Here is a 15,878-nt window from a genome sequence, read left to right on the forward strand (position 1 = left end):
ACACACACACACAGACACAGACACACACACACAATCACTCCTCTTTCCGCAGATAAAGCAACATCGGATCTGATGTCGTGAATTGCTTAGGAAGCTTTGGGGGGAAAGAGAGGTGTAAAAAGAACTAGATAAAGGATGACTGAGCATTAAGAGGATGGGGCAGTGAAGTCTCAAACAATCAGCAGAAGCAGAGGCTCAGAGCGGTTGGAGGTAACGAAGGACGGGATGGAGTAAATGTCATAATGGGATCCTTAATGGAATCCGTCCTGTGCTCTGCCTTGCCTGCTGCTGAGGACCCCATGGTAATTCACTCCGCAGGAAGCCGCATGGTCACTCTGGCAGAAAGGGCGCATGCAGTGATGAGCTTCCTGTCCTGCCTGCTGCTCTGCCCCAGGAAGGAGCTGTTCTGACTGGCGGCGTTTCCCCATCAGGCCGGCACGCAGCCAGAGGGCAGAGGCCCAGGAAACGGATCGCTGTGTTCTGACCCCTGCGGCAGCCAATCAATGGAATACAATATTTACACAATTCAATCTAACACCAGTCATGCTGAGCACCGGCCAGTGGAAATGTTATGGTTTTCATGAAAGAAATAAGAATAACGGTGACTTCTATGGTAGAATCTGACTCCCAAGGCCTAAGCCTTTCGCAAATTTTGGTTTTCATTTTCGCTTGCTCTTGACTGATGAAAATAACTCATCGCCGTTTGAAAAGCTCAAAACACCAAGCGTTTAATGCACTATCACTTACTCAGGAAAAGCAGCCTTCTACAGTAACAACTTGTTCTCATTTGGAAGACAAGATGTGGAGGTGGAGGTGGGAGGGAGGTGCTCATTAGCCTCCCCACAGGCCCTGGCACAGGCTTTGCTGACTGTTCTGAGATCAGGGTCCTATATGTACTTACAGGGACAATTTATTTTCTTTTGTATTTTCAAAGCACTCTGACTCCTTCTCTGTGTGATGATTTCCATATGCTGTTCTCAGTGAAAGGGTGATGGCGTGCTCAGTGTGAAACCATTAAGTACTGTCCCGGGGAGGGACCCCGGGGCTGCAGGAGCCCCTACTGACATTGAGGTTGCATCTGAAAAGGCGTTGCGTGGAAGATGGTGGATATCCCTTCAAGTTCACAGACGCTGATTAAGTAAAATTAGAATAACCACGAGTGTGATAACAGTAATTTTTTTAAAAACCCTTAAATGTTTCAGGTGTGTTAAGTCACTTACATGTGTAATTTCTAACTCTGAAAACACTAACCCAATTTTTAAAATGAGGAAACTGAGGCATAGAGACTCATGTGATCAAAAAAGTCAGTCGACTTGCTGTAAATGGAGCTCAATGTAATTATATGCAACCAATTCTTCACAGTTGGAGGGATTTTCCTTAGAAATCTGTACTGTTTTTAGGTAGGACGACCATTTTATTTGCCTTTGTAAAATACATAACCTAATGATCCCTTGCCTCAAGCTAGCTACATAACTACATAACTACATAACTACATAACAAAGAAATCTTGACCAGTAATTGTTGCTGCATACATTTTGTGAAATGTTGCATTTTACCAAAAAATGAAAATTTACCCAGGATGGATGAAAGAACTAACATGGATCATTGGTTTGGTTTTGGCCCTTAACTTTCATCTGTATATCTGGAGTACAAGGAACTGGGTTATTGCTTTTCTTAATTTCTGAAGAAAATGAACTTTTGTAGATGACAGTTACTTCCTCCTGTAATTAGAATAATATTGATGACAGGCTCCTTTCCTGCATGACTACTATGTGCCGGGTGTTATCTTGACACAATCATGACCAAGCAGAGCGACGTATGCTATTAACTGCTTCCTTGGGTCTCTGATTTCTCACTTGTAAAACTTGTGGCATTTTTCATCTGTGAAAAACAACAATTCCATTACATAGCACCCCGTTTTACAGGTGACGGAACTGAGGCTCAGAAAAATGTGCTTAACACTACCCGAAAAGTAGCAGCCAGCATGAAAATGCTCTGTCCTTCCAACACGTCCGTTTCCAAACAGCATCTAATTAAGATCCTCTCTTTCTGGAAGGAGAAATTAAATGGAGACACACTAGAAAACATAACAACACTCTTCTTGCCTCTAGGTCTGACAAACAGCATCTAGGTATCAAATTCTCCTTGACACTCCTTAAATTCTACTTCTCTCACTGGGAGAATCAATTTCAGAGGGCGAAGCAAGATTACTTTAATATAATTTTTTACCAAATTTCTACATAAGAGGCAGCAGTAATAATTTATCTAAATATAGTGCTCTACAGACTGACCAGTAGGCTGCTACCTCATGCAAAACTGAAATGGATGGAAAGGAAATTGGAAGACGACAGCTCAAAGTTGTTCCCCAAGAACCAGCATGTTCATCATTTCATGATGGGAAAATAACCCATGGTCAGGGTTCCCAGGAGAGAGAGTCTTTCATTTTTCTCACTGTGAATGACTGACTTCTGAGAGTAACGCCTCATGGAAGCGTGTGCTGGCTAGACTGGCATCTTCATGGTTCCTTGGATGTGCCAAGTGTGCTCCTGCCCCAGGGCCCTTCTGTACTGGTGGCACCCGTGCCTGCAAGGCTCCCCACCGGTTTGCCAAGCCAACTGGACCTCGTACAATTTATGTTCATGTAAAAAATGAGAAGGAAACGCGCACTAACTAATCATGTTTAATCTATGTGAGTATATGGACTGACACGGTACACTGATCCAGTGTGCTCCAGACAGTTACGAATTCCATACATGAGGTGACCATACCCAGCAGGGACCTTCCAACACGCCGTTGAGATATCTTATGTGTTACGGTGATTGGTTAAGTGAATTTCGTGTTATTATCTAGTTTCAAAATGACACAAGCTTTAAAATATTCCTGAAAAGAAGCTGTCGATGAAAGATAACGCATTTTAAGCTTAAGAGAAGAAGCATATGGCAGACCTGACCCTCCTCCACGTTCTTCCAGAAACTCTACATCAGCCGGGTTGTGGGGTGTAGAACCATTACTGCGTCATCTTATGTGACAGGCAGTAAATATTCAAAGTTACCAAGGAGACGATTTGGAACATGGATTTATATCCACCATTGTCAGAGAGGAAACATGCCTTTAGTGTCGCTAGGATATTATCTAGTGTCAGTGTGAACTGGTCAGGACTAAGAAGATGTTTAATAACCAGGCATCCAGAGCATGAAAACTTCTGGATGTTTCAGTTGAAGTCAGGCAACACTTGGTTTAAAACTTTACAGAATTTAAACCAAATGATAATGCTTAGGAAACTCTTCATAGATGCAATTAAAATGACTAAAATCATACAATACAGCAACAAACCAAGATGTATTTTTTTCTCAGCAAATATTTTCAAGGATACAAAGAAAAAGGAAGGAGGAAATTGGTAGAAATAATACTGGAACAAACTACATGTTAGAAGAGGTTTGCTGTAAAAGTTAGATAAAAGAGCACGTGTTTCTGGTATGTCCCAGCCTATGGTGTTTTCTAGATTCGATTTCAATATGGAAATCGAAGAAAAACTGCTCAGGTGGATGGCCAGCGGGGAAAGATACTGGAGACGAGTGCTCAAAAGTAAATAAATTCTTAATTTGAAAAAAAAATCAATGTTTCATGGGATAAATGAGGTCAAATCACTGATGAAGCATCTGCTTTCCCAGGGATTAACAAAAAAAGGTTCCAGGGGTAGGTTAGAAAGGTGCCTCACAAAAACCTCATCCAGCGCGTATCTGTCGGCAAGTTCACACAGCAAAATAAACTGAAGATAGACGTGCGAAAGCACAGCAGACGTCATCAATATGGCTAATTTTATAAAAATTCACATTTAAATATACTTGAGACTTTAAAACATGTTGTGATGATGCAGGGAGAGGCCAATCCCAGAGATTGGTTCCCCTACGGCTCGATGGCGTCTATCCCAAGTCCCCACAGAGCTGTGCAGCTTAAGGCGCTTCGCATTTTATTAACATAAATGAATGTTACAGATGTGGTGACCTTCTCCGGAATGACAAGTGCTCTCAGTCATCGGTTACCAAGCGTATATTTTAGAATAATAAACACAATGTGTCCCCTAACAATTAATTGCTTTGAAAGCAACATTGAAAAAAAAGAAGAAATGAATGAAACAGGAGGGTTTTCATAAGTTGTTGAAAATTATTCTATTATGATGTGATTTTTCTACTTGAAAATTATATACGTGTATTAAGTCTTTAAAATGTCATATCTGCATGCTTAACTAGAAAGCAATTTCTAACAAAGTTTCACATATTTCAAATAATAGTATCAATGAGATTTTAACACAAAAATATAAAAATGTAGCCTCTTCCAATTAGTTTGTGAGCACAAAGGGTGGGCATCAGGGAAGATGGAAATCTACCCAGCAAATTACAACAAAAAACATTTGCGCACACACACACACACACACACACACACACACACACACCCTACACAGACCCTTGCTTTCATGGAGGAAACTGATATGAAAGTGAAACTTGCAGCCATAGGCGGTGGAGCTGGGGGAGCAGGAGGTGAAGACCACATGTGATAGTGAGGACACAGCAGAGCGAGTGCTGAGCTCCGACTGGGAAACTGAGTCAAACCTCCCAGAGTGGGTAAAACGTCTCTGGCATGGTGAGGCCATTCCAGCTGCAGACTCTCGGGAGAACCGCAGTGTTTTCCAAGGGCTAAGTGCATGTTTGTGGGGGACAGGCTCTGGCTGGGGGGGTGGCAGGGAGTAGATACAGAGGCTGTGGGTGCCCCACGGGCCGCAGTGCAGGGGCTGCTCAGAGCATGGCCTCTGGCACCCAGCTGGCCCCGTCCTGCCCTGCCATTCACCAGCTGTGTGACCCCGTTATTTCCTTCCCTTCTCTGAGCCTCAATGTCCTCGTCTGTGAAAGAGGGGATAGCAAGGCCACCACACTACGGGGGAAACAATGCATGGAGCTGGACTGTCTGCAGAGTAAGGCTCTTAAACTAGGGTGTGGAGATTCTGACGACGGTGACGGGGGCTCGGAAGCATGTTCTGCAGCGATGTGACAGGTGCTTTAGAAAGCCTCTCTGGCAGCTCTCCGTAGCAGGAAGCTGAGGGAGCTGAAACCTGGAGCAGGGAGCTGGGAGACGGCAGAAGGCCGCAGCTGTCATCTACGAGACAAGCCGTGACAACAGGCACACGGACAGGGGACGAGGGGCAGCCCGAGGAGGCGGGAAGTCATGCCCAGTCACCACCCTCTCATACGTTCACCTTTAAGATGTCTTCAACTACACGGCAAAATTCTCCTAACCGGTCCTCCTGCTAGAAACTCCGCGACGCAAAGATCAAGTAGCAGGTCGCGTTTTTAAAGAAGACGTGGGAAATCTTCCCGGAAGAAAATCCAAATAAAACCACCCTTCAGAAGACAGAATTATTAAAATGTTTAGTCTGCTTCTACCTCACTTCCCAAATTATTTGTTCTGGAAATAAAAATTTCAAATAAAATGACTTGAGTACTAATTTAGTGAAAATACACTTAGTGTCTAAATCAGGGAAGTAGGTTTGGTTTATAGGAGCACAAACATCTCTCCATCAGGGTCTGTTTAGGTCCTTCTCTCCCGCTCAACTGGCCATTCAAACTACGCTGGACCCCAAACTGCCATGTGTAGGGTTGTGTGTAGGGTTGTGTGCAGGTCTGTGTGTAGGGTTGTGTGTAGGTCTGTGTGTAGGTCTGTGAGTAAGGTTGTGTGTAGGTCTGTGTGTAGGGTTGTGTGTAGGTCTGTGCATAGGTCTGTGTGTAGGGTTGTGTGTAGGGTTGTGTGTAGGTCTGCGTGTAGGGTTGTGTGTAGGTCTGCGTGTAGGTCTGCGTGTAGGGTTGTGTGTGGTACTCAAACCCTGGAACCAAACTCTCCAAGCATCTGACCCTGATGACCCATGCAACCTGGGGACACCCCTGACCCTCTTTGTGTCTCTGCAATGGGATCTCACATAGGGATGTCACAGGGTTCTCTTATCATATTTAAAAGGTGATTACAGAAGTGCCTGGCTCCCAGTAAACACTACATATCAGCTCCTTAAATAAAATTATCTCCAGAAGGCACTGTTAAAAACACTAAGATGTTTGGGGAAAATGACATTCATTGACCATTATTATAGATTTCTTAGGGAAGAAAAAAGCACCTGTGTCCTAAAAAGGTGAACTTCAAGCCTGGTAAATTCTGATAATGGAGATAAAGGGGGTGGGGGCAGTGAAAGGAAGGTGTAGGCCTAGACAGAGCCAGAGGGAACACAAACCGTTCATTCTGTGCAGGAAAACCCATCCAGGATACTGCGTATCAAGCCAGTACCCACGCTACTTCTGCATAAAAGTGGAAAAGCTACACCTAGGTAAGAAGGATTATAGAACCGAAGACCAACAGATAGAAAAGCAATGACTTGTTTAGTCATCAAGAGACACAGCCTTTCACTGACAATGTTGCAATGGGAAATCCACCCCATTTTTAGTACGTTTATCTGAAACACACCGGATTTATATGCTCGTTCAGGAAGACAATGCCCAGTTGATCTGAACACCAAATCGTAGCTGTCACCAGCGACCTGCCACATACCAAGGACTGCACAGTGACTGAACAGCCTGGGGATCATCTGGCCATCTCTGCTTTTCAGTAACAAGAAAAAAATGGTAGGTGATTCAGAAAAATGAAGCATCTACAGAAACTCAATATAATAGGTATGTTCTCATCCAGGCAGTCAAACAACGAAATATCCCCCACAGAGCAATGCCATTTCGTTTCTCAGATGAGCTTTTTAACTTGGTGTAGATGTTCACTCTTCAGGGGCATTTGAGGAAGCTGATGTGGGGATTCTCCATGTCCTTTCACATAAACATCATGGCATTTGGTTTCATCATGGATCTGTTAGAATACACTCAGCAAACGCCCTGGGGTCCATGTATGTTTCAGGTTTATGTACAGGTAAACTGCTTCCCTTCCCAGTCTTGTCTCCCATCGCTCATTAATTTGGACATGCATTTCCTGTTATCCTTTCCCTCATGCCCATTCAAAGAGGAAACTGTTATAAGTGTATTGAAGGCTTCGATTTGGTGAGATTCCATTTCATACCGATTTGGTATGGAAGGCAGTGCAATTTTTGGCATTACTGACTGATGGCCTGTTCTCTGTATCCAGGCTGACCTGGAGGGTGGCACCATGACCCTGTAAGAGGGGAAAATCATATTTGGACTGATTTATCTGATTTATATATATTTTTTGCAAATAATTATTTTCAGTGGTTTTTTTTTTAATCTGTGAACTGAAAATAATAAAACTTTGTCTATCCAACTAGTATCAAATGAGATAACCTATGTTAACAGACTTGGATGACTGTAAGATAAATACATGTGAAGTGTTTTTAGTTAAGTATATACATTAGGTTATGTTATTGAATACTTATGAACTGAAAAAGGGTGGTTCAATTATTTTGGAAGCTAATTTGCCTTTTAAAACTATTACCATGAAAAATACACAAATGTTATCTATCTATGTACAATGTATATGTCATGATAATATTACATATTGACTTTCAGACTTTGCAATACAGCTGTCTTTTAAAACAACCATCACCTTAGTTCATTACCCACTAACAGCTCAGAGCACTCACTTCTAACTTGAGAGTCCTAGACTCTGAGAGCACTCAGAAAATGGCTCTCTAGACTGACTGAAAGTGCGCATCTGCCTAATGCCCTGCGCAGCCCAGGTTATCAAAGTGCCGACTCACATTCAGCAGAAGAAGAAAAGGGAAAAAGAGTCGTTTACATTCCTTATTCAGCCCAAATCCGGACTTGAACTCTAAGTAGACTTCCGTTCTGCCTGGAAACACTTCGACATGATCGCCAATGGAATCATATGAGTTGGTGATGAACACTCAGAGGTAACACACATGAAGTGCGTGTGATCATACGAACCTGTGTGATGTAACTGCTTTTTCTGAAGAGTGTCAAGTCATTCAGTTATAAACATACACAGTTTTACTTCTTCCAGTAAGTGCTTTCAACCGCGATAAAGTCATGTCCCTCCCTTAATACACTTTGGTCAAACCCCCTGCATTTCTGGTGGCTCTTGTTATGAGGAATAAAACAGTCCAGTCCAATCGTGGCTTCAGTCTGCTGCCTGACTCTCAGCTCCATCCCTAAGCACTTGGCCAGGCTCCTGGCTCCCGGGCCTGGCACGGGGAGGAGGGTGTGGTCTGCTTCTTACCACCTCCAGCTCCTGCCAGGCTGATGGCAGGAAAGGAGCCTGGAGAGGGAGCGGGCGGTAGACACATTCATTCATGGCTGAATGCCATCGCACCCTCTTTGCCGGATGCTCCGCCATCCCTGTCCTCCCAATGCTGGGGCACTTGTGTGGGTTTCTTCCAGGAGCCTGCAGAGCACGCCAACACACAGCTCCCTACCACGGGAACCAGCTCCTGCCCGCTCCTCTACCCCCTTCTCAGGCCTCCAAGATGCAGCTGGCATCTGCCAGCCCCTGGCTGAGAACTGGGCCTGTGGGGGTAGGGGACTGGCATGATGGCGAAGGCCTTCACCCACGGGAACCGCAAGGATCCTTCCTTACCAAATGGGCAAGTCCCTATTCATTCTCTCTCCGCCTCTCTTCCTCTCCCCCACTGCACCTCTCCCCAGTTTTCTCCTGTCACCCCTCCCACCCCCTCACCCATCCTTCATGTGGGCACTAGGCGGTCAGCAGCTTTGCTAACGAAGAACACATCCTGCTGAGGCACAAACTGCCAGACTCCTCCCTTGCGGGCACCCTCAGGCTTCACAGGATCATCTCTGAGCTCTCAGCACCTCTTCTCCCCACCCAGCCCACCCATCTTGGCTTCAGAAAGGGAAATCCTCCCACCGCTAATTATGGCTGCTCACTGTGCCCAGGATGGATGGGGGACAGTTCCTGCCGCTCTCTGATCCTCCTCTTACGTCACCGGGGGAAGTGCTGGAGGACATATTGTGCCACCTTCACTGAGCCCTGTGGGGACATAGGTGGCCTCAACTTTCTACAGCAGCAGTTCGAATCTTGACCACACATCAGAGTTACCTTCGAATGCCTGAGGGCTCCCCTGACTGATTAAATCAGAGTTGAATAAAGACCATGGTATGTTTTATAATCTCCCTTTTGGGGACCACCTAACTGCCCTTTAACCTCTAAGCACCTGTTCCACCAGTGCCATTGAAGTCCCACTGAGGTTTAGAACCTCTGGCAGGTAACTTAGCATTTCTGTGCCTGGATGTCCTGAGCTCTAAAATGAGGATGTTTCTCATACTACTACTTAGGTTCAGGGGATCATTGAAAGACATAATATCACAAGAACTTGGAACATTTCCTGGCACATGACAAGGGCTTGACAAATGGAAGCTACATGTGTGCTGGGTCACACGCACAGTCATTTTTTATCTCATTGTCTCCCAACAAACAGTGATCTGTCTTCAAACACGCAATTCCAAAATGAAGATTTTATAAAACATCTGTTCAATAGATTTAGCTAGTATGCACAGACTTGTAAGCATACCTGTTCTTAGAGTTTCTAGAAAGTGCTCAAAAATCAATAAAAAATGCTCTGTCATACTTTCCAATAAGGATGTTACTAGCTTTCCATATGTAGTAAGAACTATTTATCCTCAAATATCCATATTCAAACATTAAAATTTTTCCTTCCCTTTTAGAAAATGTTTCTGGAATTATTTTATTTGAAACACTTTAGAAACTTCACTGATGACACTAAGGGATATTAATTATGTTATTTGAATGTGCTTTGCCTAAATAACATGTTTTATTTAAAGTTCTAAAGAGAGTATATGCAGTAATAGATAAGAATCCTTAAATCTACTTCTGTCTTATAATATGGGTGATTATAACTTGTCATCTCAATTTTAAGAAACAATTCTTTGAACCTTTGAATTACAATGTAATAGGTGAGTAAGTACCATAGTAGTCTATAACTTTTGAAGAACGCTTACGTTCCTAAACACTAAAACGTGCAAAAGATAAACGGTGTAAACATTTCCTTATTCATTATTTTCAAAATGTGAGTTATTTCTGAATTGTTCAGAAGATTTGCTTGTAAAACAAAATTTTCTCCCCAGCTTTATATGAACATTTTCCAAAGAGATTTGCCAAGAGCACATCCAGGGACACAGCCATGTAAGTGCATGTTCCAAAAAAGAGGGTTTGTGAAGTGAAAGTGCTGACATACTTTTTATGAGGACATCACACACACAATGGGGTTTTGTATTGTAATTATGTCTGGATAAATTTGTTTCTACAGATGATCTCTTGGAAATACACTTTGTAGAGTACTGTCATGATTCTGTTTTAGAAATATTTACTTCCTATCACATGTAATTAGAACACAAATTAAAAGACATATAAACAGTTTTAAAATGGGGTAATGTTCCCGATTATTTGGGCCTTTTAAAATTGAATTTATTCTCGAAAACAAAACAGAATTTTATGACCTTGAGCTTCAGTCTCAATGAAAAGTTTTGATTATTACCATTTCTGTTGGTGGCCTTTGAAAGCTAGAGTTTGCATACAGTTTAGTTAGCCAGCCTAACACTAAAAACATTTGAACATCTCTCAAAAGTAACTGCACATGTCACTAGAAAGCTATTTGAGGATGATAAAGCTATCCAATTTCTAATCATTTGTAATAACATTAGACTAGTTTTTCTTTTGCTATTATATTTCAGCTTGTCAGATTTTAATTCTATACAAAATTATGGAAATCTAAACATTAGATACTTTACAAGCCAAAAATGTGTTGTTGTCTATAGAACTGCTCCGTAGCGTTCCCATTTTATGCGCACGATTCAAGCACTGTCTGAAAACTTCTTGTCTTTGGAAATATATTTTCTTCAGTTCCCAAACTAATCCTTTAGGTATTCCTCAGAATTTTACTTTGCTTGCCAGCAAGCACCCCCTACCCAACCATCCTGTCTCTTTTCTCTATGTCTTCCTGCTTGGAGGTAACTTGGCCCTAATGAGTTATTGCCAGTGCTTAGAAGACGAGACAGTCTATGCCCAAGCAACCTTCATTTCACCTCGACTCAGTGAGAAACCGTTAGTGGAATCAAGTTGACTCAATGTATTAGGTGAAAAACAGTGATTCCAGAGAGGTCATGGCCTTGAAAACATGGAAAGTGACGAGCATTCATTCTGCTCCAAGGGTTTTCTACAACAAGAAATGTTAGTATAGGAAATTAAATACAATAAGTTTAATTAAGGAAAAAATAGAACAACAAAAGTGGACATTGCCACAGTAATTTAGAAATTATATCGTCCTTGGAAGTCTCTCTAGTCACTTTTTACATATAAAAAGAAAACTATAGGTCTCTCTCTCTCTGTCTTTCTCTCTACACACACACACACACACACACACACACACGAATTAAGGCAAACGTCCAGGTGCTTTAATAATGATCTTTTTTAAAACTACGAATGTATTTTAGAAAAATGCCTTTGGGGGGAGAGCAGGACTGAATTTTCGACCCTCACCCGGTGTAATGGCCTCTGAATCCCGCCATCAGCAGAGAAACGCCTGTAAAGCACCCTTTACTAGCAACTGGCTTCAGTTCTTCAAACATCACACACCGTGGTTCCACTTTGAAATAAGCACATCGAGAACGCAAGAGAAGCCCAGTACCCACTCTCTTCTTAAGGTCTGGCTACGAAAGAGCCACCAGGAATTAACAGCTTTGAGCTATTTCTATCCCCACATTTTAACTGGTGGCAAGTGATTATAAAATATATACTTCTATGACTACAGGATACCCGAGCAACATAGAACCTCACTGACGGCAGAGCCCGATTTCCTCCTCTGGACTCCAAATTTGTGTCTCTCTCCCTTTATACCACACACACACACACACACACACACACACACACACACACACACACACCAGATGAGTCAGAAGGGCAAGAGATTTGTCTCTGGCCTGGTTGCAAGTTAGATCAGAGCTGGATTTAGACCCCAAATCTTAGTCACTGCACCCAGCCAACAGCTATTCTGGACCCGGAGCAAATCCACTCCCAGCCCATGAATTAATTCTACGATCGCTGAATTAGGTATTAATGTGTCTGATGCTGCTCTCCACCGTCTCCTAGAGAAACACAAGGAAACAACCTCCCTGCACCTTTTAATCGCTGCCAGTTCTAAGCCAAGGTCTGAGAGGCTACTTAACCTCTTTGGGCTCTTGCCGCATTGAAAATTAGCGAGTTGAACTCGAGATCTCAGAAATGTTCCAGTTCTGAAACTCCTACTTTTCATCTCCTGTTTTATGCTTCGTTCTTATGTTTGAAATTATCACTAGGTGGCAGGATTCCACCATCACATCACGGACGGATTTTCTGACGGAAGCCTGGGGGCAGAAAATTTCAAAGGAACTCCTTTTTTCACAGTGAACGTTCAAAAAGAAAAAAGAAAAAAAAAAAGCCAAAGATGAAGAATAACTATAAAGGCCAGTGGTCCATATAGTTCAGAAAGATCTAGATCCATTTTTAATATAAGTATAAAACAGGAAATTAATCAAACATGCTTTTTCATACAATACCACAATTTGGTATTAAAATCAGATAAGTCTGCTTATTTTCATGCATTTTAAAATTTATTTTAGCTGGATCTCTAATGGATACTAAGAGATCCCTTCAGGCAAACCGGTAGCATATTAAGCTAAGAAACAAGCAATCTAATGGCAACCAAAACATCTCAAACATTTAAAAATCATTATTAAATGCATTTCAAAGTTACCTCTGAGTTCCTTACAATATATTTTGAGTGTCTCTGAATTTATTTTGAGCACTTAAGCAGATAAGGACATATGAATGGAACACAGTACTTGGATTTTGGGATTTGTCAAATCCCTAAATGAGTATTCTTTCAAATAGATTTTACGGCATCTTCATCATACTTTAAAAATTATTTCCCCAAATTGGCCTTCTCATGAATGCATTATAAATGTCACTACCACCCCTTCGTAAGCCCACAAAATAGCCAAGCCAACTGGCTATGTCTAGCCGAGTGGGTTTCCTCTGCCAGAGCCGAGTGACATGAAACAATAACAACTGGAATTCCCAGCACTGCCTAGAAGACACTCCCCAAGAGTCCTGCTGCTTTATCAGGGAAGCTGATGGGGCTTTTCCTCAGCCGGTAAATATGGCACTCTTTTCTTTTCCTTCAACGCTGCTTAGTTACATATATGCTATATGTTATTCTCCAAAGTTTCTTTGAAACAAACAAACCAAACATCCTTAAAAAAAAAATCAACATAGCACCTAAGGCAAACTAATGTGTAGGCTTCTGAATCAGAACCTGAAACCCGTCAACAGGTTGCTTTCATCCCCTCCTGCCCGGCACAGCGCGGTCGGCTCGGCGCTTTTCTGGTCCTACCTTAGCAACTAGGAGGGGCTGCTTCTGCTCCTTGCCACCTTGCAGTCTGAAGCCCCAGGGCGCCCCTCCGGTCATGGAAATGCAGATGAAATCCCCGGTGCCCATTTTCTCCTTTTAGTCGGGTAGCATGGAGGGCTGTAAAACACACACGCAGCCGAGGATGCGCGCTTGGCGTCGGGCTCCTGCAGAGAGGCAGCACCGGGCGTCCAGCCTCTGCCGCCCGCGCTAATGGGACCCTGCAGGCAGAGGCGGGGCGCGCCCGCTGCAGGGCCACGGCCCACTCTTGCGTCACGCGCCTTCGCTCAGCCCACCGTCAGGGCGGGGAAAGGGGCTCACACCAGGAGCAAGTCCCCATGTAGGGCAAGATGGGCGGGGAGCAGACGTTCTCCAGCGCTGGGGGTGAAATCCCAGCACATAGAAGAAAGAACGGTCGCGAAACTCTCATTTAATAGGTCTATAAATAGTAGAGGGCACATGAAGGTTTTAACCTCCAGGCCACGCGTGGCATCCTAGAATGTGAGCTCTGGCAGCTCAACTACTAGAGGATTAGTTTCTCTCAAATAAATGTTTTCAGAATTACCACACTGATGACTGAAACAGACAAAGGGAGTTAGAGTGGGTTTAATTATTATTTTTCTAAGTTTGTACTGTTTGCAGCCTGCACAACTAATCCCATAAGAAGAGGAAATAAATGAAAGCAAGACATTTTTTTAAAACCTCCTATTCTGAAAAGTACTCTTCTGAACTATTTATATAAAGGAGAGGGGATTTCCCCCTTGGAAACTCCATTCTTATAACTATGCCTATGGCATGGTTTGCAGCATTTGAAACTTAAGTGCTTCGTTTTCTTCCCTCTTCAGCAGGAAAGAAACGTCTTAGACTTGAATGGAATAGTCAGTCAGCCAGCCAGCTGTGTACAACGTCACCCACAAGTCTCTTATTTCTATAGTCTCTCATCGTGTGTTCTAAATCTGGGTGGCCCAAGCAGCAAAGTCGATTTTATAAAATGTGGTCCAAAATATTTTAATGTTTGAAATTTGAATACAGTCTACCAGAATTATACAAAATGGAGCATTTCCCCCCATAATGCTTTTATTTCCACATTAAAACACTCTGAGGTGCCTGGGAAGGTTAGCGTGTGGTACGTGTGGCATCAGACAGAAGCGGCCGCCAGGCTCTCTGCGTGTTTCAGTACCAGGAAGCACCTCACGGTGAACATGCACAGCCTGCTCTCCAGAAACCGAGCGCGTCAAGTGACGTGACTTATGCACTTTCCTCCCTGGAGGGAAGAGGAGCCGGGAAGGGACCCTTTGAAGGTCATGAAGACCAAACACTCTGAAGTTTGATTCCTTTCAGAAAGGTGAATTGTGAATTGACTTTACCAAATTCATTGTATATATATATATATATATATATATATATATATATATATATATATATATATATATAGAGAGAGAGAGAGAGAGAGAGAGAGAGAGAGAGAGAGNATATATATATATATATATATATATATATATATATATAGAGAGAGAGAGAGAGAGAGAGAGAGAGAGAGAGAGAGAGAGAGAGAGAGAGGGAGAGACATCCTAGAAGATGAACTCTAAGAACAAAAGAAAAAAGGCCTTCTGACATTTGTCCTTTCCAGTTTCCATTCTCTTCTGCTCCTCGGCCCACTCACAGCAGGACAAGCTCTGGACAAGGTCACTTACCCCTTCCCGCTCCTGTGGACGCTTCATCCTCTTCCCCCCGCGCTCCCGGCTTGCCTCGCGGCCCCTCCGCGTGAGCCGTCGGCAGCTCCGGCCCCTCCCGCAGCGTCTGTGCCCTGTGCAGGGCTACGCATGTCCCCATCCTCTTTGCCCGCCTTGCGCCCTTTCTGTGGCTTCTCTCATTTAACCTGCAGAATTTAACTTCCCCACCCACACCCAGATATCTTCCATAACTCCAGGCCACTATATCCCACTGCCTAGTTAACCTGTTTGTATGTGAATGTCACAGAAATCTAAAAATCAATGTATATTCAAAATCAAGTTCATTATTTTCCCTCCAATTCGGCTTCTCCACTTGTGTTCCCAATCTCAGGATAACTAACTCATCACCTTTCTCTTATGTCTGGTTCTCTTCAACCCTGATGTAAATTGAAGTGTCATGCTGGAGGCTGGAACTGGGGCAGGCAGGTGGTGACCATGAGGTGGAGCTGAAAATAACGGCAAAGATGCCAGTCCTGACTGAATTAACGCCCAACTGTGGCCCACCTTCAGTCCTCTGGCTGTGGAAGAAAAATAACCCATGCATGTTTAAACTGCTGTTGGTGCAGTTTACTGTTCCTTGTAGCCAGCACACGCCTAACTGCTACACACTCAATGAATCGTTTCTCCATCCAACTAGCTCCTCAAGACAGAGAGCCAGGGACTCAAAAATAGCTGTAACTTACTGAAAACGTACTGTGTCGGGAACCTAA

General features: G+C 43.2%; 1 protein-coding gene across 3 annotated transcripts in view; it reads right to left on the reverse strand.

Moving 5' to 3' along the window:
- SYNPO2 (synaptopodin 2) overlaps positions 1–15,878 on the reverse strand; it is a 164,009-nt gene that overhangs the window by 134,009 nt on the left and 14,122 nt on the right. Inside the window, exon 1 of one of the 3 annotated variants that reach the window (XM_019625424.1) lies at positions 13,421–13,668. The exons of 1 other annotated variant lie outside the window; for it this stretch is intronic. In XM_019625424.1, the coding sequence (XP_019480969.1) occupies positions 13,421–13,525 (105 nt within the window). In that variant the 5' untranslated portion in view covers positions 13,526–13,668. Of the gene's footprint in view, positions 1–13,420; positions 13,669–15,878 lie in introns of those variants that run through there. One more of the 3 variants, XM_019625587.1, reaches the window with a different exon arrangement.

Source organism: Hipposideros armiger, unplaced genomic scaffold (assembly GCF_001890085.2).
Source record: "Hipposideros armiger isolate ML-2016 unplaced genomic scaffold, ASM189008v1 scaffold_1, whole genome shotgun sequence".
NCBI lineage: Eukaryota > Metazoa > Chordata > Mammalia > Chiroptera > Hipposideridae > Hipposideros > Hipposideros armiger.